The sequence below is a fragment of the Mus musculus genome, chromosome 5 (assembly GCF_000001635.26).
Source record: "Mus musculus strain C57BL/6J chromosome 5, GRCm38.p6 C57BL/6J".
Taxonomy (NCBI): domain Eukaryota; kingdom Metazoa; phylum Chordata; class Mammalia; order Rodentia; family Muridae; genus Mus; species Mus musculus.
In genome coordinates this window covers 72499538-72522610 of record NC_000071.6, presented here as the reverse complement: position 1 = coordinate 72522610, position 23073 = coordinate 72499538, and the positions used below count along the sequence as shown (strand labels likewise).

The 23073-nt window shown below is 42.7% G+C and overlaps 2 protein-coding genes across 7 annotated transcripts in view; both read left to right on the top strand.

Moving 5' to 3' along the window:
* Positions 1–9307, top strand: part of Nfxl1 (nuclear transcription factor, X-box binding-like 1) — a 46432-nt gene extending 37125 nt beyond the window's left edge. For 2 of the 3 annotated variants that reach the window (NR_153351.1, NM_133921.3), the window contains 5 exons: positions 394–463; positions 4312–4416; positions 5499–5585; positions 6346–6399; positions 8280–9307. Coding sequence is in view for 2 of the 3 variants with exons in the window: in NM_133921.3 (NP_598682.2) it covers positions 394–463; positions 4312–4416; positions 5499–5585; positions 6346–6399; positions 8280–8453 (490 nt within the window). In the remaining variant the exon portion in view is untranslated. The remainder of the gene's footprint in view (positions 1–393; positions 464–4311; positions 4417–5498; positions 5586–6345; positions 6400–8279) is intronic. The other variant, XM_011240686.2, reaches the window with a different exon arrangement.
* An 8763-nt stretch (positions 9308–18070) lies between these two features.
* Corin (corin, serine peptidase) overlaps positions 18071–23073 on the top strand; it is a 204593-nt gene continuing 199590 nt past the window's right edge. Inside the window, exon 1 of one of the 4 annotated variants that reach the window (NM_001122756.1) lies at positions 18071–18240. In NM_001122756.1, the coding sequence (NP_001116228.1) occupies positions 18172–18240 (69 nt within the window). In that variant the 5' untranslated portion in view covers positions 18071–18171. The other 3 variants (XM_011240755.1, NM_016869.3, XM_030254695.1) reach the window with 3 other exon arrangements.

Below are 23073 nucleotides of genomic sequence, written 5' to 3'. Positions count from 1 at the left end.
GTTGCATGTAATTTTTAGAAGTCTATAATTTTTTGTTATTCTTGAGTGTTTTATTTTTTCTCAATTTTTTAAATGATGTGTGTGCATTGCACGATGTGATGCATGCGGGGATCAAATGACAACTTTAGAGTCGATTCTTCCCATCTACCTCAGAGTGGGCTCTGGGGATCAAGCTCAGGCTGTGCAGCAAGTCCCTGTACCTGCTGCGTCATCTCACCAGCCCCCAGGGTGACTGAGCTGAGGAAAATTGTTATTGAGACATAATTTAAATGTTCTGAGGGGGGAAAGAAAGAAGATGCTTTTATGGGTATGCTCGAAATTGTTTCCACTTAGAAAATGTATATGAAAAACTGCATTTGGGTTTGAATGTCATCAAAAATTTCTTATTTTTAGAAAAATAACCACAGCTGATGTAAGCGAAAAGAACCTCCTCAGTTGCTGCAAAAACCAGTGCCCCAAAGAGGTAAGCCACAGTGGTTTACGGTGGCCCTTGGACAGTGAGACCTCTCCTTGTTGGCTGCTCTAGTGCAGGTCCTTTTAGGGCCACTAGAAACGAGCTGTCTACAAATGCTTGGCGAGATGCTCCTCTCTGTTGACTTAGGGACTGAGGACTGAGGTGACCCCCTGGAAGGACTTTTTTTTCCCCTTTTTTGAGAACAGTGTTAAAACTAGCTTATGAATTGTATCATATAAGGTGCTGACTCAGTGCTTACTGTCTAAAATAGGATTCAAAATACAGATTTTAAACTGTGTCACAGGCAGCTAGATGGTAGATTATGAAAAACAAAAACAAGGAGGTGCATTTGTACACATGAATATGTTTGATTTATTTAAAAGTAAAGTATGAAGGTCCAGTATAACAGAAAAAGAGAAGGAGAATCACTAACTATGAAGCAGTGTGGCTCATGAGTGAGGCTAGAATCTTGTTCTTTGTTTGGCTGCTGTATAAGCTCACAGCTTCCATTTCACATGCTGATTCTGTTTATAAGTCCATTAAATTATATAGACTTTAGGTATGATTAATTTGGGTATATGATGTTTTGTTCATTTGCAGTTTTTAAAAATAATAATGTTTTAAAAATAAATGTCACCTGTAGGCTTATATTTTTCAAAACCTACTTTAATAAGAGTTCTTAAACACTTCAACCTCCCTTATAGCCCACCACCCAAAGGTAGGGGAGGAAAACCATATATCCACATAGCACATATGTGTTATTTAGCACAGGAAGTCAGTATTCTATTATTCTACCTCATTAAAAACAACAACTAAAATTTTAAAAAACCCAAAGCATTGATGCTATCTCAAAAGTCTATTAAAATCTTGGCTTGCATTTCTTTCTATTCTAAATGTTACCACCACTTTATATTTTCAAAAATTTTACTGGGCTGCAGGGGGTGTTTGTGTTTGTATGCCATGGTGACAGCTCTGGCATTGGTCTCCTCCACCTTTGTGCAAGTTCTAGAGATAGATAGACGTTAGCTTGTGAGGCTCAGTCATCAAACCTTAGCAGCTTGACCTGCTGAGCCATGTCACTGTCCCCTACGGTCACCTTTTCCTTTTTTGCTGTGGTTATGTGTGGCTACATATCACCTACTATTTTAAAAAGCACATACTTTTGTAATTTCCTTGTTATGTTTGTCCATTTATTTTATCATATGAATACTCTATAGTTTATGTATAAATATTTGGATTATTTCTATTTTGGAGTTGTTGCCAAAAACCACTGCTATGAACACTCGCTGCTTTTGTGTATGTACAGATTCCTGTAGGCACAGAGAAATCATGAAATTCCTTGCCCACAGGGAATGTTTAATTTCAACTTCAATGAAGCATATTGAATTGATTTCCAAAATGGATGTACTGATTTATAACCAGTGAATTTTCCAATTATGGAAAAGTATCAGGTTTTCCTACTTTCATTATGCAAAAGTTTCTGTTGTTGCCCCCCCCCTCCCTTTTTTGGTATCTTATGATTTTACTCCTAATCAGGAGTGAGTGAGTGAGTGAGTGTCTCTTCAGGATTGTGACTTCCCTTTGCCTTTGGATGTTTGGACATACCAGCAGAGTGTATTAGTGAGCATGTTTTACCCCTAGTTGTAAGCTACAGAACTAACTTGGATTCACTTATGGTTATACATGCAAAGAAGGTACCTTAAGGAGGTCATTGGGCATTGGTATACAGAGTTTAAAGGCAGTGGCTTAAAGCCAGGTACTCAGAAGGGTAGGATCTCTGCAACCTAAAAGAATTGGCTTCTGCAATGAAATTACTATCCTGCCTCCTTTCCCTGACTGGCTGACCTTGGGTCAAAGGACTCTATCAAAGACCATCTTCAACATCCAGGGTAAACTGAAGTGGGGCATAGAGTCAGTGAGTGGCTGGGGCCGTCAAATGCTCCCTGAGGGCGTGGCAAAAACTCTTTTTGGTCAATGAGAGACTCCTTGGAAGCTGGTGAAAAAAGAATAGAAAGTGGGAAAAAGTCTCATACACACACACACACACATATATGCATGTGTGCACACGCACATATACAAACACACACACACACATACACTGGGTAAATGAAGCAAGCTTCATCAACCTCCAATAGCTTCACACATGCACATACATACATACATATATAGACATACGTACATACATTCATTCACACATTGTGTGGATGAACAAAGCTCCAGCCACTTTACACATATACACATGCCTGCATTTTGTGGTTGAATAGAGCAAAGCTCCAATGAGCAAGCTCCAACAACTTTAGTTTTTCTTCCACAGCTTATATGTCTTAGCAAAATCTTTCAAGAAGTATAAAAAGTCACAATGTGGTCACTTTGTATTTTTCTTATAGTTAATGATTATAATGAGTGTACGTAAGAAAAATCACATTCCCCAATATTCTCACATGAGTAAACATTTTACGTGTTACAAGTGAAAAAAAACCAAAATTTCCCAAGAACCCACATACATTTGTAACTAAGCAACTTGTTATAGATTAACAAAGTGTAACCAAGCAAGGAAAGAGTCTCAGCCAGTTTCTCTGACTGGCAGGCTGCAATTTGCAGTTATGAAGACAGGATCAATTATTTTAATTATTTATCTTAAAAAGTAATCTTATTAAAAAATTTTAAAAGAATCATAAATCTAAACTTCTCTATAACAAACAGCCATTTCTACTTTAAGTCCTCAGGATACACATTTACTCATTAACAATTTTTTATTAAATCATATCAGGAAACTGAGGGCAAAAATGAATACAAAAAATTATTCATCATCTTAATTACTAGCCCAGCTTTAACAAGAAAGGCATAACAGTTGGTACTAGTTGGGCTGCCATTGTTCTTTTCCCCTGATCTCAAAAAATCCCTAGCTTAGCTGTAAAGAGTGTGAGTTTAAAAATGTACCCTAAGATTTCCTACATTAGAGCCAGTGACAAAACTACCTAACTTTACTAACAGCCTGCATCTTTAACTTCTAAGGGTGGTGGTCATTGCTAACTATGTACTTCTCTTAAGTTTTCTTCTGAGGGTAGTGGATGAATCATTAATCTGCTCCAGCAGCAATGCTTGAAAAAGATCAATCACTATTGTTAGTGCCAGTGAGGGGCTGGAAAACAAACCCCTTAGAGTTTTCATAGAACTCATAGATTAGGAGGGACTTGAGGGCAACAAGCAGAGCAAAACTCCACAACAATTTGAAGTCCTCAGGTTTCTGCCTCTCTGAGATGTGTACCCATCTTGATTATCTGACTGGTAGGCCTCATTCCATGGGTTCTAATGCTGTTTGTTGTTCCTCTTGCACAGCTCCTAAGGACTTGTCTTGGCATAGGCAGCTACAGACATAAGGCAGGAAGCTGGAGTAGCTAGTGAAGCCATGGCTCTGACATCAACTGTTGAAGTGCAGATTGAGAATATTAGAGAATTCTAATAATAATATTTTATATAAATAATTGTAAAAGAATAGGGGAACTAGGTGGGTCCTACTTCATGACTCTGGGAAGGGAAAAACATAAATCCATCTCTGCATGCTTTAAGGCATATACCACTTATATTTATTTCCCCTTCATTGATTTAGTCACTGTGACAGTAACATCTACTCTTGAAAGTAGAGCTTCAGAATATTAAAATTTTCTAATAAAAATAATTTGTATAAATAATTAAAATAATCTGCCAAAAGAAAGAAGGTTGAAGGGCCAGTTCATCTATTATTCAGGATTAGTTGGCACAGTGTGTGTTGCATTCTGTAAAAATAACCATTAGTGAAGAAAGGAAGGCAGAGAATGACCTAAATGTAAATGACCAATTGCTTTTTGTCATGTTAGCTTCCTTGTGGCCACAGATGCAAAGAGATGTGCCATCCTGGTGAATGCCCCTTTAATTGCAACCAGAAGGTAAAACTTAGATGCCCTTGTAAAAGAATAAAACGGGTAAGTATTTTAAATGATAGAACTCCTGTATGTGTTGATAGTATTTTGACTTTAATTTTAAGGTCTTTTAAGAATCTTTTTATTATACTTAAACTAAGCCTAGTTGTTCCTGTAAATACTCATTTTAAAAAATCAGCATTGGCAGTTCAATTTTCTGTAACTTAACATAGAAGAAAAATGCTTTTCTGTTGAGTCAAGCTCAAGACCCTATTGTTGGAGTAGTACTAGTGAGCTCTAAATTGAAGTCTTTGAGCAAGGGGCTGGTGTGAGTGATAAAGTGAGTTTCATGGATTAAGAAGTGCTCTGGATTAAGCTTGTTGTCCTTTTATATGAAGGTTTTTATTTGCTATTAGTATTCTCCTTTGAAAATAATTAATTAAAAAGACTTTATAGTCACAACCTCATAAAATAATATACAAACCTAGAAAAATCACTGTAAGATTAAAAATTCTGTAATTTTCTAAATTAAAAATTCTATAATTTTATAAATTAAAAGTTTTGTAATTTTCACTGTATTTTCCTATAGTAGTTAAGTTCACTATTTAAATTTGTATTTAGTTTGTATTTAAATTGACCACATTTACATGAAAACATTTGCCAAGCTATTTTTAATCTGGACAGCTCTTCAGTTTTATGAGATATCATGTCTTATCCGAGTATAGTTCTCACCCATTCGTACTTAGGCAGTGAAGAATTTTTACAGGAACTTAAAAATATGTTAGTTGTTGAAAGACAGGTATATGACTCTTCAGGACAACTCTAGACTTTGACTGTTGGGGTAGTAGCACTAAATGCATGCATTTTAGTGAGGTGGCATGAGGTACTGCATCTGTCTGTATCTGTAGATAGATAGATAGGTAGGTAGGTAGGTAGGTAGGTAGGTAGATAGATAGATAGATAGATAGATAGATAGATAGATAGATGGGAGAATGATTTTTTTTTTAATACAGAGAAAATAAAGGAGTAAATACTTGAACCAAGATACACAATGTTTAGTAAATATATTTATAACCTTCTGCTGGCATACAGTTGTGATTTGAAAGAAAAATTGACTTAAGTTTTTCAATTTTGGTTATTTGTAGGAGTTGCCTTGCAATAAAGTACGTGAAAATCAGGTTTCAGTTGAATGTGATGCAACGTGCAAGGAGATGAAGCGGAAAGCGTCTGAGGTGATGTCTCACTGGAGGTCTTACTAATGCGCTAAGAGCCTTTTCTCTATTTGTCCCCATTTCTTATATGCTGTTAAAACCACTTGTGCTTATATTGTAAAGGCTACTTGTATAGGTCCATTGTAAGCTCCAAGGTCGCTTTATTGCTTGCTTTAATCTATTTGTCTACTTTTTGGCCTTTTCACCAGTTAGTGTATTTGCCCCAGCCTTAGCGAATTGTTTCCATGGTACAGTAGCCTCCAGAAAACTAGGCTGAAATATACAGACATAAGATCTGGGGGTGCTGCACAGTTTGAGATGCCTTTAGTGTTGACTCTGAGGCTGCACTGACCAGTCTACAAATAATTGGTTTTATTGATTCAAAGTCTTGCCTTCCAGACACTCCTTTGAAGGACGTGATCAGTTTCTACTCTAAGAAAATGTGGTATCAATAATTGATTTTAGATTCTAAATATGGTAGCTTAAAAGGAAAAGTTAAAAGTGTTTTAGTTACAGATTCCTAATGGCTTGAATTGTGATATAATCTCACATAGCTGGTAAAAGGGAATGTTTAAATGATAACAGGTGTACACAAATATAAATTATATTAACACCCTGATCTATAGATGGACCTTGGTAAGACTTGCCAGTATAATATTTACATTTCTCCAATGTGAGATTGCCAGAAGTTGCTATGGATTAGTAGAACCTGGGTGGGAAGATGCCAAAAATTTACAAAAATTTGCTATCTACGTGTTAATTTACTTTTAAATGTAAATAGGTTAAAGAAGCAGAAGCCAACGCTGCCCTGGAAGAAGAAAAGCGAAGGCAGCAGGTACCTCAGAGATGGATGGGCAGACTTTTCCATAGTTGTACCTCAGAGATGGGCAGACTTTTCCATAGTTGTACCTCAGGGATGGGCAGACTTCTCCATAGTTGTACCTCAGAGATGGGCAGACTTCTCCATAGTTGTACCTCAGAGATGGGCAGACTTCTCCATAGTTGTACCTCAGGGATGGGCAGACTTCTCCATAGTTGTACCTCAGGGATGGGCAGACTGGTCTTCTCCATAGTTGTACCTCAGAGATGGGCAGACTTCTCCATAGTTGTACCTCAGGGATGGGCAGACTTTTCCATAGTTGTACCTCAGAGATGGGCAGACTTCTCCATAGTTGTACCTCAGAGATGGGCAGACTTCTCCATAGTTGTACCTCAGGGATGGGCAGACTTCTCCATAGTTGTACCTCAGGGATGGGCAGACTTCTCCATAGTTGTACCTCAGAGATGGGCAGACTTCTCCATAGTTGTACCTCAGAGATGGGCAGACTGGTCTTCTCCATAGTTGTACCTCAGAGATGGGCAGACTTCTCCATAGTTGTACCTCAGAGATGGGCAGACTTTTCCATAGTTGTACCTCAGAGATGGGCAGACTTCTCCATAGTTGTACCTCAGGGATGGGCAGACTGGTCTTCTCCATAGTTGTACCTCAGAGATGGGCAGACTTCTCCATAGTTGTACCTCAGAGATGGGCAGACTTCTCCATAGTTGTACCTCAGAGATGGGCAGACTTCTCCATAGTTGTACCTCAGGGATGGGCAGACTTCTCCATAGTTGTACCTCAGAGATGGGCAGACTTCTCCATAGTTGTACCTCAGGGATGGGCAGACTGGTCTTCTCCATAGTTGTACCTCAGAGATGGGCAGACTTCTCCATAGTTGTACCTCAGGGATGGGCAGACTGGTCTTCTCCATAGTTGTACCTCAGGGATGGGCAGACTGGTCTTCTCCATAGTTGTCCAAGCTGCAGTGTGGGAGGCCGAGGGTGACTGAGTGCAGCACAGTTTGTTCTATCTACCAAAATTCTCTTGAATTATTCTGATTTGTTCTTTTGACAAATGTCATTTTATATTAAATTAATCCACTGAGAGATGGTCTTTGAGTGTAGCCTATGACTACAATAAATGGGTATGTTAATGAAAATTTCTATTTTCTTCAATCCAACTATTTTGTGTAGGTAGGACATGTTTACTTTAGTCAATTACTGTGCCCTGTGGTGCATTATCATATCATCATTGTATAGGAACTTAGGGCTTACCAAAGGATAAAAGATGACATTTGACAGTGACTCACACTCCAGGTTATTCTCTTTTACAGTCAGTTTTTATTCTTCCTAAAGCAATCACTTACATTAAAGCGTGAAGCATTTTCCCCTTAAAGAATCTTTACTGTATCTTATAAAGGGACTTGTGCAGAAGAGGGTGGTCATATTGATACAGAAAAGACGCTAGTTGAGGCAGCTTTTTTTCTTTACTCATTTGGATTTCTGTGCTATAAGCCACTGATTCTTATTTCCTGCATTATAATAAGGCTAAAATTGTATGGGGGGCATCTTTGCATTTGCAAGAAGGTGCTCTTGGCATATAAAATAGTGTTGAATTCAAAGCTGTTGTCTATTACATGTTCAGTATCAAAGACAGGCTGACAGTAGGAAAGGATGACTTCCTGTACTCAGATCTGTTTGCTCACCTAACTACACTCTAGCATTCGTTAGATCTAGTCAGTAATGGATGAGGGGCTTTTTGTTGTCTAAATCAAATTCATAATTTATTATACTGTTAGCATCAAAACCTTTCTCAAATTGTCTTATTTCTACTTAAATAGAGAGCTGCAGATCCGTGTTTTCTTTGACGTAATACTAATGAAACTTTTGCTTCAGGCTGAACTGGAGGCTTTTGAAAACAGACTGAAGGGCCGTCGGAAGAAGAGCAGGAAACGCGATGAAGTGGCCGTGGAGCTCTCGCCTTGGCAGAAGTATAAGTCCTACCTCCTTCCCGTGTGTGCAGTTGTGGTGGCAGTGCTTATGTGGTACATCTTCCATGGTGTGGATTAATGATCCTTTAAATCTCCTGACATACCTCAGACTGGAGTTATATAAATGTTCAATTTCAGACGTTAGGAAACATGCACTGTAGCATATGACCCACTTCACATTCCTCTCTGTGCCCTTGTCTGGCTGTAGGTAGGACAGAATGCTTAGTGTCATCTGAGTCAGTACAGTCCCCAGCAGTGAGACGCTGTCTAGAGTCAGCACGACTGCAGCTGTAGAGCAGGCAGCATTGCCCTGTGTGTATGAAGTCCGTCTTTCTCATCAGATATGTCCATGTTCAAAGACAAAACTGAGCCATATGTGCAGCAGCAGGGGTATTTCTCTGGTCACTTGGTACTTTTCTCGATCATGTAACTTTCTACTTTTTTAAAGAAATGATTCTATAAAGGAATCTTAAATTCTAACAGGAAGCTTTGTAATTAGATTTCAGGTTAGTTTATCAGAGAGGAATTTTTATTGGTCATTGAAGCAAATTTTACACTGCATATTCTTGAGAAAATATAAACAAGGGCCAGACTAGGTTCCTCCTAGGAGGTTGGTTTGTTTCTTTTTTTGGTGCAAGAAGCTTTAACTGATGTTGGCATGTTTTGTAAAACTTGTGTGTATCTTTTTTATGATAATAATAAAGGAAAACTAATATTTATGAGCAATATGTGCCGAGCACAGGGCTCGGGGGCTTTATGTACTTGATTCCATTTTTTTTACTGTAATTCTTGATATGTTATAGCTGAAAATAATCCGTTTTGTGAAATCAAACTGATAGAGAAATAATAAGCCAAATTACATAGATTTGTAAGTCATTTAAAGTAGTTTTGCAATTTAATTTTATGATTGTTTTCATTAAAAATTTTCATACCAAATTTGTGATAAAGGATATTTATTATTATTATTTAAGACACCCAGGAGTTCCTGATTTTAGGTAAGACATTAGTATTAATGGGCAAAACTCTAGTGAGGATGCAGAACACAGAACCACTACATGTGATGGATGCACAATTTAAGCATCACTCCAGAGGAAAAGATAAATCTGCATAGGAGAGCAAGCAAAGAGTAGACTCACAGAAAACAAGTGTGGCTTCATGTGGTAAGTGGTATTGAAAAAAGTAAGAAATGGGGCTGGCAAGACAGTCACAGGTCAAAGCACTGTCTGCCCTTCCAGAGAGCTCAGCTGTGTCCTGGCACGCACCTGAACGTTCTCCAGCTCCCCCAGCATCAGAATACATACAACTGGTATACAGACAAAACACGTGCACACATAAAACAAAAATAAATAAATGTGTATTAAACAATACCAGTAGTACAGAGAGTGATAGAAAGGTGGGAGCGCATCAGTTCACTCAGGTGAGCGAGTCCCTCAGAGAGGGATGTTTGAGCTGTGACCTGAAGGATCACATCGGAAGACTGAGGGAAAACTATGAGAAGAGAAAGCAGTAAGTACCTCACTAAATTTGGGACGTAATGTGTTTGGCATGGCTGAAGGTCAGAAAGAAGGCTGAGAAATGAGGAAGTTAAATTTAATTTGAGAAGGGGCAAAGTCTAGGCCGGTCCTGCTGGGTGAGAGACTAAGCTAAGGATTGGGTTTAGTCTAGTTGGCGTGGACAGCACTGAACAGTTTTAGGCAAGGAAGACACCTTTCTGTTTTGGTTTTTGCAGTTGCTGGCTACATGGAGAATGAGATCTTCAGGGGGTGGTTCTGGGGTGGGGCTTGGGGACAGAGGGGTGACAGCAAGCAGTCCAGGCTGCAAGCACTTGGGACTGATTCAGTTACATGGGACTCTAGCGACTGGCATGAAGATGCTGCAAAAGTTTCTGTCTGTGGAGAATGGAGAAATGCAAGGAGGATCGAGGACCTTCCTCAAGGTCAAGGTGAAGTCTAAATTCAAGAAGTAGAAAGCCGACCTTTGCTTTTGACTGTGATGTTAGATGACAAAATAAGGAAGGAGAAAGTTAACCAATAGTCACCAGGAATAACAGTCGGAGGCTGTTCTACTTTTACCTTGTGACACTAACACAATGTAAAAATTTAAGTTTTCTGTTTACATTTGTGGACAATTTATAGTGGACATTTGGAGACTTGGTTCAGTGTAGACATGTCTATCCCCAACACCTAGTGTTTGCATTTCTGCTGCTTCCACTCTTCACATGGACTGTAGCTTGATCTCGGGCAGCGGTCATCGATACTGAAACTGGCGAAGGAGCTTGACGGAAGCACAGCATCGACTGTCTACTTTCTGTAAAGAAGTTTCTTAATTCTTGAGTTTCATGGCTACTAACGTTAAGGATTTTAAACACAGGTAAGTGTTCTCTGGCTGTGTGTGGAATTTTAATATCAACTGTCCCGAGCCTTATTTCGTTTCCTTTCAAGAAGTACATGTTTGAGGTAGCGTTTCACCTCACCTCTGATGTTCTTTATTGACACTTAGAGAATTCTTTGTTTTTCTGAGTCCCTGGTACACTGAATAGTCCTCCCCACTCCAACTGTGTGTATGGCTTGTGGCTTCCTCCACCGAAGCAGACAACACTGAAGGAGTGATGAGCCAGGTTAAGATACAGTAGGAAAAATGGCCCCTTAAGAGAGAAATTCAATGCTGGAGTTGACTTTCTCAGCTTCAGGCCTTTTATAGTCACGATTATTAAAGAACTCTATAACACTTCAGTGTCCAGACATGGTGCTAAATGAGTGTCCAGGAAGCCGAGAAAGGAGGGTTATGAGGTTTAGTCCAGGCTGGGCTACGAGAGGTCAAAAACCTAGAGGTAGAATCGGGAACCAACATTTCCGGGGCTAGATACGGGTAGTAAGGTGACTTGTGCTGTTGTTAGTCTTCCTGTTCTGGGAATGGGAAGTAAGGCAGATGGGCAAGCTCTGGAGCCCACATTGACACAAGAGCTCTTTCTGTCCTGTGGAAGTTGCCCACTGCTGAGTAGCAGTCACAGAGCCACTAACCCTGGGCTTTGGGTCCTTGTCACTAACAGGTTTCATAGACTGAGAAACAGAACAGTGGCTACTGCCTCCTGGAAGAGAGAGACTTAGGAGAAGTGGGGGGAACTGGGAAGCCCCCGAGCTCTCCAGACACCTTTAAAAGACCCCAAATGATCAGCTATCCATCTTGAGAACCATTTTTACACATTTTAGGTTCATGGCTTTTGTGAAACACCTGGCATAGAGTGCTTTAAGAACTTTACTGTGGCCATCTCCTACCTTTAAGACCTCTTCAGCAAACCTCAAAATAACAAAAGAGGCTCTGGAAGTTGGACTCACCTCACATTCGTCTTTTTCCTTTTATTGAAGACTTTTTTCTCACATACTATATTCTGATTATTGTTTTCCCTTCTTCTGCTCCTCCCAGCTCCCCCTCGCCTCCCCTGTGATCCAGATTCTCCTCCTTTCTGTCTCTCATTGGAAAACAAGCAGGCTTCTAAGTAATAATAATAAAATAAGATAAAAAGTAACATCAGGGCTCAGTGGGTAAGAGTACCCGACTGCTCTTCCAAAGGTCCGGAGTTCAAATCCCAGCAACCACATGGTGGCTCACAACCACCCGTAACGAGATCTGACGCCCTCTTCTGGTGTGTCTGAAGACAGCTATAGTATACTTACATATAATAAATAAATAATCTTAAAAAAATAACATCAGAATAGGATGAAAGAAGGAAAGGAGCTGAAGAAGAGGGACAAACAGATGCAGAGAGCCACTCACCCACGCACTCGGGAAGCACTTAAAACACTAAGCCATAAAGCCATAATATATATGGACCTGCAGGGTAAAGGTGGGGGAGTGGGGGTTGGGTCCTAATAATGACACTGTGAGGAAAAGAACTTCCAAAGATGTTGAATTCATTTCCTGTTGGCTGTCTACTACTGGGTATGTAGTAGTTCGTTTCATCAATGAGACTCCCCTGGAAAAACTAAATTTTTATTTGCAAGGGGCTCTCAGTTGTAGGTAGGCCTTTTGCATGCTGCCTCATGAGTTTATACACTCACTGAGGCCCTTGACTTAGAGGCCCTTGTTTCCTTGGTGTCCTCCATCCCTCTGGCTTTTATACTCTCTCTACCTCCTTTTCTGCCGGTTTCTCCAAGTCCTGAGGAAAGGGATGGGATAGAGGCATTCTATTTACGGCTGAGTGTTCCAAGCCTCTCACTCTACATATATCTGGCTGTGGTCTCTGTATTTGTTCCTGTCTGCTGCAGGAGGAAGCTATCCTGATGATGGCTGAGCAAAACACTGGTCTACGAGGATAGCAGAATATGCAAAGTCATTTTATTGTGACTTTTTTTTTCTTTTTCTTTCCTTATGAGAACAGTGGTGTTTGGGTATTTGGTTTTACCCTAGGTCATCAGACAATCTAGTCTCTGGTTCTTGGTCTCTCAAGCAGTGTCAGGTATGGGTTCTATCTTATGGGATGGGCCTTCACTCAAATCAGATTCTGGTTGGTTATTCCCATAAACTTTGTGCCACCATTGCCCAAGCATATCTTCCAGGCAGGACACCATTGTAGATCAAAGGGCTTGTAGCTGGCTTGTATTTATGGTTATCTTTTTTTTTTTTTGTAGTGTGCAGAGTACCTGCCTGTACCAAAGACTCTAGAACATATGGGTGAAGGCTCTGTGTAGGCACAAGCTTGACTTTTCCATGTTCAGTGAGGGGTGTGTGTGTGTGTGTGTGTGTGTGTGTGTGTGTGTGTGTGTGTGTTGTCTTAAGCAATAGAGCCTTACTTGTGGAGGACAACCTATACTTTTGGCAACAGCCAGGGTTGTTTGGGTGTTCCCGTAGGACCCCTTTAGCCACAAACTCAATTAGATGTAACCCAATCCCAATACTGAAAGTCTTATTTGGTGACAAGAGATGGCCAGATGGGTCTCTGTCTCCACCATTATTTGGAGACTGCATTTAGATCACCTTCAGATATCTATATGTTTTTAGAAACTTGTACTATATTATGTTTCTGTATTACTCCTTTTGTTTTTCCATATTACTCCTTAAATTGCCCTTAATTTTAGCTGTCTCTCCCCAGGTCCCCTCCCTATCCCCTTGCCTTTTCCCTTCCCCACTTGATCCTCCTGTTCCAGTTCCCACCTCTATCCAACCATAACTATTCCAGTTCCCTTTCCTAGGGAGATCTGTCCCCCTAGTTCCTTACTCCATACCCAACCTCTGTGGTTCTTGTTCCCTGACTTAAAAATATCCCTCCCTCAACTACCCAGATCGTGCCTTTCTGAACATTAAATTGTTATTCTGCATCAAAGCCACTAACAACATTTAAACCCAACTAAGTATACTAACAATCTACATCTCTAAATTCTTCCTAAGGGTGATGGTTGAATCACTCATCTGCTCCAGTAGCAATACGTGGAGGAGATCAATCACTATTATTGTAAGTGCCAATGACACTGCCCAGTAAGGGGCTGGAACCCCCCTTAGAGTTTTCATACAGCTCATGGATTGTGAGGGATGAGATGACAAGAGGGCAACATGCAGAGAGAAACTCCGTAACAGCATGAAGTCCACAGGACACTCTGCCTCTCAGAGACACACCCCATGTGGCTGTACTAACCAGAGGGTCGGTCTCCATGAGTTCCAAAGCTGTTTGCTGTTCTCACAAGGTCCCTGAAAAGTGCTCCATTATGGAAATATACCACTTTTTCTTTATCCGTTCATCTCTTGAGGGACAGCTAGGTTTATAAATGTCGTTTTTATAGATGGAGGGTTGAGATGAGAGCTGTGGGCAAGCTGTACAACTATCTGCTTTAACTCTCCCTAGGCCTGGGCTTGGAAGCTTCTAGCCTCTACAATTTCATCTTCCAAGACGACTGAATCAGTCTGGCTTCACCCGGCTTCTGTCTGAATTGCTCTGTTTGGCCTCATACTAACTTTGGTAACATGTTCTAATCTTATGGCTCATCCTCCTCTGGCCTGTTCTGTCTTCACTTATATCTAACGTGTTCTCTCTGCAACCTGGCTTTGTAAAACTGTCCCCGTAAAACTGCAAACCCCCGCCCTCCCCACCCCCCCCACACACATTCACCTCGCTGCTCTTGAGTAGCCTCTCTTTCCTGTATTGTTCTTGTGAGTTGGGTGTATCCTGTATCAGACTCATTCTGTCAAATCTTTCTCTGATTTGTCACCCTGTCAGCCCCTCAATTAGATGTCACTTTAAAACATTGCTGCTTCCTTCTACAAACAAACCTTAATTTTACTGTTAGGAATTAAAGGTATGTACTAAGGACATGTCTGTATTCCAGCCAGATCATGCTGTAAGCCAGGACGTGTCTGCCTTCTGCTGGATCATATAGACCTAGAAGGTCTTTGGATATAATCTCTTGCCAGAGCAGCCATGTTGCTGGATTACAATTCCTCTGCACAGGTTGTGTCTGCTTGCTGGCCTTTATGAATAAACCAACAATGCACATAGTTGAGCCAGTGTCTCTGTGAGACACCGAGTGCATACCCATGTGTCACTTCACTTTACGATTATTGGTCACCACTCCTGGAGGAGTAAAGAGGATGCTTGCCAGAGTTGAGTGCATTTGAGCAATAGGATGGCACCCGCAGCTCCCGAGGAGGGTGAAGTGAAGGAGTGTTCTTCGGAGATTTCCTTGTGAGCCAGTTCTTAGTGTCTTTGTCCCAAGTGAGTACCAGAGTGTATTAGAGGATGGTGACTCAGAAATATTAGGTCTGCCTACAGCGTTACAAATCATCATGGGGGACTTCACTGTGTGGTAGATTATGATAGGTATGCGTTGTTTTTTGAGACAGTCTTACTATGCAGCCCCGACTGGTCTGCAGCTCTCTGTAGACCAGGCTGGCCTCAGACTCACAGAGATCTGTGTGCCTCTGACTTTGGGATTAAGGGTGTGTGTTTCCAGTCCTAGCATCTTTCCCTCTTAAGATAAACCCATCCTCCTCTGTATAAAGTTCCAGTTTGCCTGGGATTTTGTCCTATTTAATTTTGTTTCACAGTTTTGTGTCTTTGTATCATCTGACAATATACTCTGATGATTTAATACCCTTCCCATGTTATTTGCAAATATTTTCAATAGCTGAAATATGTGTGTTGATTTTATTGTTCATTTAGTTGTTCCACTGGAATGAAGTTCTTGGAAGGCATGAGCTCTGGCAGTTGGCAAACACTAAATGAATGAGACAGATCACCAAGTAGATCAGCAGTGGAGTACTGTGACACTTGTCCATCATCATGCTGAGATGCCAACCACTTTGCTAAGAAAGCCCCACCCCAAATTGCCTTCATCTGTAGTATTAATTAAGGTCTAATTTGACCTATAGTTATGTCATGGCCAAACGTCACTCTGTAAAAAAGATCACCCAGTCTAGAGGCATATTTCTTTAAGTTAATTTTCTGTAAGTCTCTTTTTAAAAAAAAAACTATCAGAATCATTTGTTTTAACATTTTGAGATATGCAGTATATAATTCTTATCTATAGTCTGCATACCTCAAAATGGCACACCAAAACATTCTTCTTGCTGTGAGAGCCTTAATTTTAAGGAAGGGTTTTGTTTATTCTTATGACCAAGTCAAAGAAGAGGAAGGCACAGAAAATTATTTCTATGACTAACACACACATGGGTATTTTGTCAGTAATCCCCATAAATCTCTCTAATGTTTTTGGTTTTTATTATAAATATATGAATAGTTTGATATATGCCTGAAATGATAGACAATAAAACGTCCAGAATGGTACCAGAGATGTTAATTTTTGTAAAATTAAGAGTATTTTAAGACATGGACAGTGATTACTAATGTTTTAATAAACTGAGGGGCTAGCACTTGCCTAGCAAAGCTAACAACCACAGCTCTCATAATATAAGTTTAAGTATGTGACATGATTTTTTAAAAAGAATAATTTCACAATGATCATTAAAAAGATCACCATGAGTACACTTCATAATTAAATTAACTTGAAAATAAGACATGTTTGTTTTCTTACAGTATTAAAAATTACAAAGTCTAAACATAGATGTTCATTCTCATTTCTTATACTGGGCTCCCAGCAGCGTAAAGTACCTCGACTACTGGTTCTGATACTCACAGCAGCTGCAGCTATTAGGAGGAGGTATTCGGAGCGTTCACCTTCTCAGTACAGTCAGCCTTAGGAACCCAACATAGAAGAGCCAGGAACACCATGAAGAATCTACTTAGCTATTTCAGGTTTATAGTTCCTGCATCATCTCCACCAGAGGGCAGAACTCTGAAATGAAAGAAACTCAACTGAGCCTTCAAGATGGGTGAACGTACACCCACTGTTCCATCACAGACTGCTTAACTCTGGCCTTCAGGGTGGAGTTGGCAAATGTGTCTCCTGGGCTCTGGGTTCTCAGATGGGGTTCCTGTGGGTGGTGGTGTGCGCTGAGGCAGTGTCTCAGTCAGAACTCAGTCACAAAATGCCACCATCTCTGGGGAGTGTCAGGTCACTGCCTACCAAATGACCTCAGCGGGTTATGCCAGTTGCCTCTCATCTCTAAGTTAAAGAGGGTATGTGCAAAATGCTTAGTGCAGAGCCCGGCATGCTGGAACACTCAGGTTTGTGAATTGTGAAACCCTTGTTAGAAATGGCATGCCTCACTGATGCTGGAATAACTTGAGGTCAAGTGTCCCTCGTCTTTAACGACACATAGATGATATTCCCACACTCCATGTCTTTTCGGAAGCAAAGTACCCATTACCACTTCCTTCCACTCGTACAAATGTGCCTTTGTCCACACAATGATACTCAAGGTCTTATTGTCTGCTTACTATATGTAGCCTTCTCTAGTGGAGATGGGCTACAGTATAACCTTGAATAATTATTGAAATTTTGAAAATTTTGATTAAAAATGCATTTAAAACTCACGTTTAAGAAAACTTAAATTTTTGTTATCCTTGGCGGTTTTTTTTTTCAATTTTCGATAAATATTTAAGAATTGTCTTGGGCTTCAATGCAACCTTTGCTTTGGAATGTCTACACTGCTTTCCTTGACGCTATTAGAATGCAGCTCCCTGTCTGATGGGCGCGAATTTGCTGGCCCCTGATTTCAGCCTGGGCAGGTTCTTGTCAGACAATCGCAGGCCCGAGTTCTCCTAGCCCATGAAGCTCAAACAGCAACGCCGTTTCCCCCCCTAAACTTGTAGCAGAAGACAGATTTGCAATTTGTGTAACACGAATAATGCCTGCCTTCGAAACCTGACATCTTTTCGAACACAACAAACTTGTCATTGGATCGCTAGTGTCTGAAGACATTCATTTTGATACTTGCCTGGCTAGAATCCTGTATGAGGGGATAGACTGTTCTAGATGTGATAATGAGAGTTCGGAAGAGAGCAGCCCTTTACACTGCTCAACAAAGTTCTGCCCTCAACAAAGCAGCAAAGGCCAAAAGCTGCTGCCCCATAGTTGAAGGGTTGGTTTGTTTGTTTTTTCCCTGGTGTGGAGGATGGGGGCAGTAGACTCTTGGCTCTCCATCTGCCATAGAAAAATAACTTTTTTGAAGGCTGGGGTGGGTATGGAGGAACTGTCTCATTAAGGGTTATGGGTAGGACCCAGAGACGTGAGTGAAGGGAGGGAGTGGTCTGCGGGTGGGGTCTGCCCAGCAGACAAAATATGGGGCTCCAATCCCCTGAGTATAACTTCACTCCGAGTGAGGAGAAAGACACCCGTAGTGCCTCTCCTCGAGATCCATAGAGCAGAGAAAAGCGACCGAGATAAGAGTGGACAGAGGAGAAAGATATGTTCACGAAACGGCCCCCCGCCCTTGCTCCGGAGGAGTACAGCCGCCGAGCTGACGCCCCAAAGAGGGTAAGATCCACCCTCCTCGCTCCTCCAGCACACAGGTCGCGTGGCCTGAGTCCTGGTGACTTCAGAGTCAACCTTTTTTCTCCCTGTCCCTTCCTCCTTTCATCGGGTGCCACCTCCTTCCCGTCCGTAGGTCAGTGAGCACAGACTTCTCAGTGGCTCGTTCTAGTCCCCAGGCAGACGGTCCCTCACTCCTGTGGCTTGGCGTCGGAGACGCTGGCAGTCATGGGCAGGGTTTCCTTCAGCGTTCGGGTCAGCTCCGTGCGGAGAGCCCGCTGCTCTTGTCCTGGGCGATGCTACCTCTCCTGCAGAGTCCCTCCAACCACCGCCCTCCGTGCACTGAACGGTCTTGGCTGCGCGGGGGTTCCGGGGGAGACTGCAGGTGGAGCCGTCGGACCCGGCCCCTTGGGGACCCGTGGCTTCCTCTCCGGGTCCAAGTTCCAGGCTCCCGGCAGCTGGAAGGATTGCTTTGGAGCCCCGCCTGCTCCAGACGTAAGCCTGCATCCCTACTGCGCGCGCCCTTGCTACTAGCTCCGTGACTAGATCCCATTTGTAGTAGCTTCTCCCACTGGGGATCAGTCAATGCCCCCGGATGGCCCTATGCCTTGGCACCGCACAACTCAGAGCTGGAAACGCCCGGGTCCCCTGCTCGCGAACTTACTCTGGGACAGGTACCCGTCCCGGGCGCACCGAGCACTGTCTGCGGTTTGCGGCGCGGGTTTGGAGCTGCTAGGGTTTGGGACGGTTTTCCTCCCGCAGTCCTGGGAAGTATTAGCCTTCCTGCCACAATCTGCAGAGAAAAAGGAAGGGCACTGCCGAGGGTCCCCCTGACCTGAGCCTCGGGAAACCCAGTCTAGGTTGCAGCCATCCTTATCTGCTGCGTCCTTAGGGTCTTGGAATCAGCTGCGCATAGGCGGGCCAGAATCAGTCAGTGTCAGCAAGGGAGAGAGGGGTAGTTAGGAAGGCATCCCGAGGCGGTGTCCTGGAAGGTTCTGCCTGAACTCAGTGCGGGACTTCTGGGCCGGAGCTCTAGAGGCGGGAGAGCAGTGGGCGCGCTTTGCGCAGCTTCCCATTTTGGGGACCGAGGTGGGGACTCAGTTTCCAGATTCTCAGGCAAGTAGTCCCAGCAATCCCCTCTCACTGAAACTTCTCAGAACTTCGTGCTGCCAAGGCTCACAGAACCAGGCTCCAAGGGTCTCTATGTCCATGTCTGTGCTTTATAGTTTATAGTTTCCATTTTTAGGATAGGAAGGAATCTACTGATGGACGCGAAAGTCCGCAAGAGAACACCAGAGAACACCAGAGTACTACCGGATAAGGGAGCCAAGCTAGGACTCACTGCTGCTTGCTGTTTCAGGGTTCATTTTGGCAGAATTTTGAAGTTAGAAGTGCTGCTAACATGTTGGCAAACCTCCCAAACAAACAACAACTAGGCTTTTGGGGGTGTGTCAGTCAGGATACTACCAACACTCATCGGTCCCCGATACCCACTAGTTTTGTATGAGATGACACTCAAAATCAGTTTCTGTAACCAGAGGCCCGGGGTTGATGTCTGCGTAGATGCTCAGCTGAGCAGTTAGGACCTGCAGACTCCTCCTGATGACGACAAGAGGTTTTATTGTATGAAGTATCTTTAGGGTGAGTGGAACTTGGAATAACTTAATCCTCAGGGATCTGTGAAGCTTTTGTGTGTGTGTGTGTGTGTGTGTGTGTGTGTGTGTGTGTGTGTGTGCGGGCGCGGGGGGGGGGGGGAGGCGTTCCAGAAAGTTCCATATGGGATAGGATTGCAGTACAAATAAAAAACTAAGTTGTCCTTCCAGTGAGGTAAGAAGACAGAAGAAATGCTTTATTAATCTCTCCATGTAGATTTCAGAGAATGGGGATTTTGTTGTTGTTGTTGCTGTTGAAGACACAGAATTGACTCCTCCATAAACTTTCCGCTCAATGTTGCAGAAATCTCAGTGATAGCAGAGTGGACAGGAGGCCCCTGAGTCTGCCATATTGAAAAGACAAAAGACAGGCAGAGGGGGAGGTACCACTAACTTCAGGATTGAATAGGGAAATGAATAGGGGCAGGGGCAAGAGGGGCACACAAGTGTGTTTAGGCCCAGGGTGCTCTGGGTGATGGTCATTTTTGTTCGGGGTCTAATGCTCCAGGGAAGACATCGAGGCATGGCCTCAGTTTCCACAGAGAGGTGATTGTTCCTGTGTAGGGGATGGGTCTCATCCTGGGCTGGTCTCCCTGTGAAGCTTGCTGTTTCTGGAAGGTTTCAGCATAGCCCCTGGGGATTTTGAGGCGACACTCTGGGGAATATAGAACAGGGAATCATACAAGCTGGTGGATAGTGCCATCATGTCTGTACAGAACGGGCTTGTGCTTCAGGCTTGAAGGGGAGTAAGAGATACTGATTTATTTAGAGCCACCCCCCCCCCTGCATGTGACCATTTTCAGATAGACATTCTTTAAATAGTTGCATGTTTGTGCTCAGAGCTCAGCAGGAAGCAGACCCAACGTCTAAGGCAAAGTGAAGGTAAAAGGGTGGTGGGTTGTTGGTGTGTGTGTGTGTGTGTGTGTGTGTGTGTGTGTGTGTGTGTGTGTGTCTTAGGTATCCTCAGGCATCAACAAGGCAAGGCATCTGAGCCTTTAAAGAAAGCAGCCTCTAAAGCCAGTTTCTTGTCTCTCCTTGACAGTGGACGCCCTCCACTGAGAGGGCGACAGGAGGGCAGTGCCTCCAGAGAGGGGATAGCCTCACACTCTGCTCTCCCTGGCCCTCATTGTGCAACTTCAACCTGGAGATGATACTCTGTTACTCCTGTCTGGCTTCTCTCTACCCCAGTGTCCTTCAACACAAAGATCTGTCTCTCCCAGGGTTGTCACAGGAGCTCCCTGGGGACTAGAAAGTGCTGTGACACCAACTGTTTGCTGAAAACACCCAAGACAGGCAGTGATGATTTGTCCTGTGATCCACAAGTATGCATCCCTGTCCCATCTGCACCATCTATTTTACCCAGGCAAATGGGAAGCCATACTGCTTGGCTTAAGGGGGAATGAACAAAGTTCTAGGTCCTCACTGAGAGGTCAGGTAAACTCAGACTCCTTTGCTTGTTCCTCTAAGTCTCTCTTTGTCTTGTTGTCTGTCTGTCTGTCTGTCTCTCCCTCCCCCCCCCATCTCCATCCCCCTCCCCCTTCCTCTGGTGCAAATACAGGAACTGTTGAATGAAAAAAGTGCCACACGGAAGCACTGCTTATGAAGGAGAACATGGCTTTGATGTCAGACTTCTAGCTCTAGTACTTTTTAAAATTATCTACCTGTTTTTATTTTATTCATCTGTTTTTATTTTTATTTTATTTACCCGTTCCAAGTTTTAACGAATCTATAGTTATTGTGGATGTGTGCATGGTGGTGTGGGGGTCAGGCGTGCCACAGCATGTGTGCAGAGGCCAGAGAACAGCTCTGGGGAGCTGGTTTCCTCCTTCTGCCTTTATGTGGGTCCCAGGGATAGAACTCCGGTTGCCAGCACTGCAGAGCAATCTCCTTTCTTGCTGAGTCATCTCGATGGCCCCTCCAGCTCCAGTTTTTAAGAGCAGCTGAATAGTGGTCAGGACAAGTCATTTTGCCAAGTCTCTTTCCTCCGTCAGGAAGAGGAGTAGGTATTGCTTCCACCTCCAAGGATACCTACCATGTGGTAAAGGAAATATTGATTACAAGTAACGATATGTAATACTTGGTGCATTCTATAAAGCCTCATTAAGTATTTGAGAAAACCCTTCACTGGGGTCTTGATACTCAAAAAATCCTAGGTATTTCGTATATACAACTAGACATTGAAATAATTGTGTCCCTGAAGCCATTGCCACAATTAATTCCACGAATGTCTCTGACACCTCAAGTCAAGACTGTGGCATTCCTGGCTTAGGAATAGGCTCTGCTTCAAAGGTGGGGGTCTTTCATCACCAAATAGCCCCTTCCTTGATGTACTGGTATTTATAAGAATCAAGCCACCAGAATATTGAGTTTGATGTTTGGCACAAAATCCATTTGAGTGCTTGGTTTGTGTAGGCTGAAAATGGCTACCCCAGCTCACTCTGTTGGATCCTTCTGGAACACATCATCACTGGGCAAACTGCATTTTGCTTCTTTTATTTTATTTTTTCTCTTTCCCCCTGTACTAGCATGTCAGCTTTCAAAGGCAAAGATGTTTCATGGTCTTTGCCCTTTCTTATAAGAATGCCTGTTATACAATGGGTATCTGATAGCGATTTGTGAGTGGTCGCGGTGAGTTTGGACCTAGCGAGTAGTTTCCAATGACTGCTCTGATAAAATGGAAGCAACAGAAAAGCGTGCACGCACAGTTTTAGGGCTCACACATTTGAAATCAAGGTGCCCGTAGGGCCTTGATCCCTTGGAAGTGTTTATGGGAGAATCCTTCCCTTAGGTCTTCCTAGCTTCTTCTGGCTTAGGAATATTTCTCTGAGTTCCTTGGCTGATAGATGTGTCAGTCCAGTCTCTGTCTGGATTACCACATGCCCTCCTCTACATATCTGTGCTACTGTTTTCAGGGCACACAGGATTGGCAGCTTACCCCGACCCCATATGATTGTGCCTTTAATGTGCCTGCATTTCTTACTTCCTAAAAGCTTGTTCTCATTCTGCTCAGGCAAATATGCTTTCGAGTAAGTAATGCTCATCGGGGTTATTACTCTTGCAGACAAGCGGTCACTGTGGGAGGAAGATGATGCTTTGTGTATATAAGAGCTCTCTTGCTGAGGGGAGCTCTGAGCATTGAGTTGTGGGGCCCTTTCCCGGTTGTTACTACCCCAAGATTTTCCCTAGC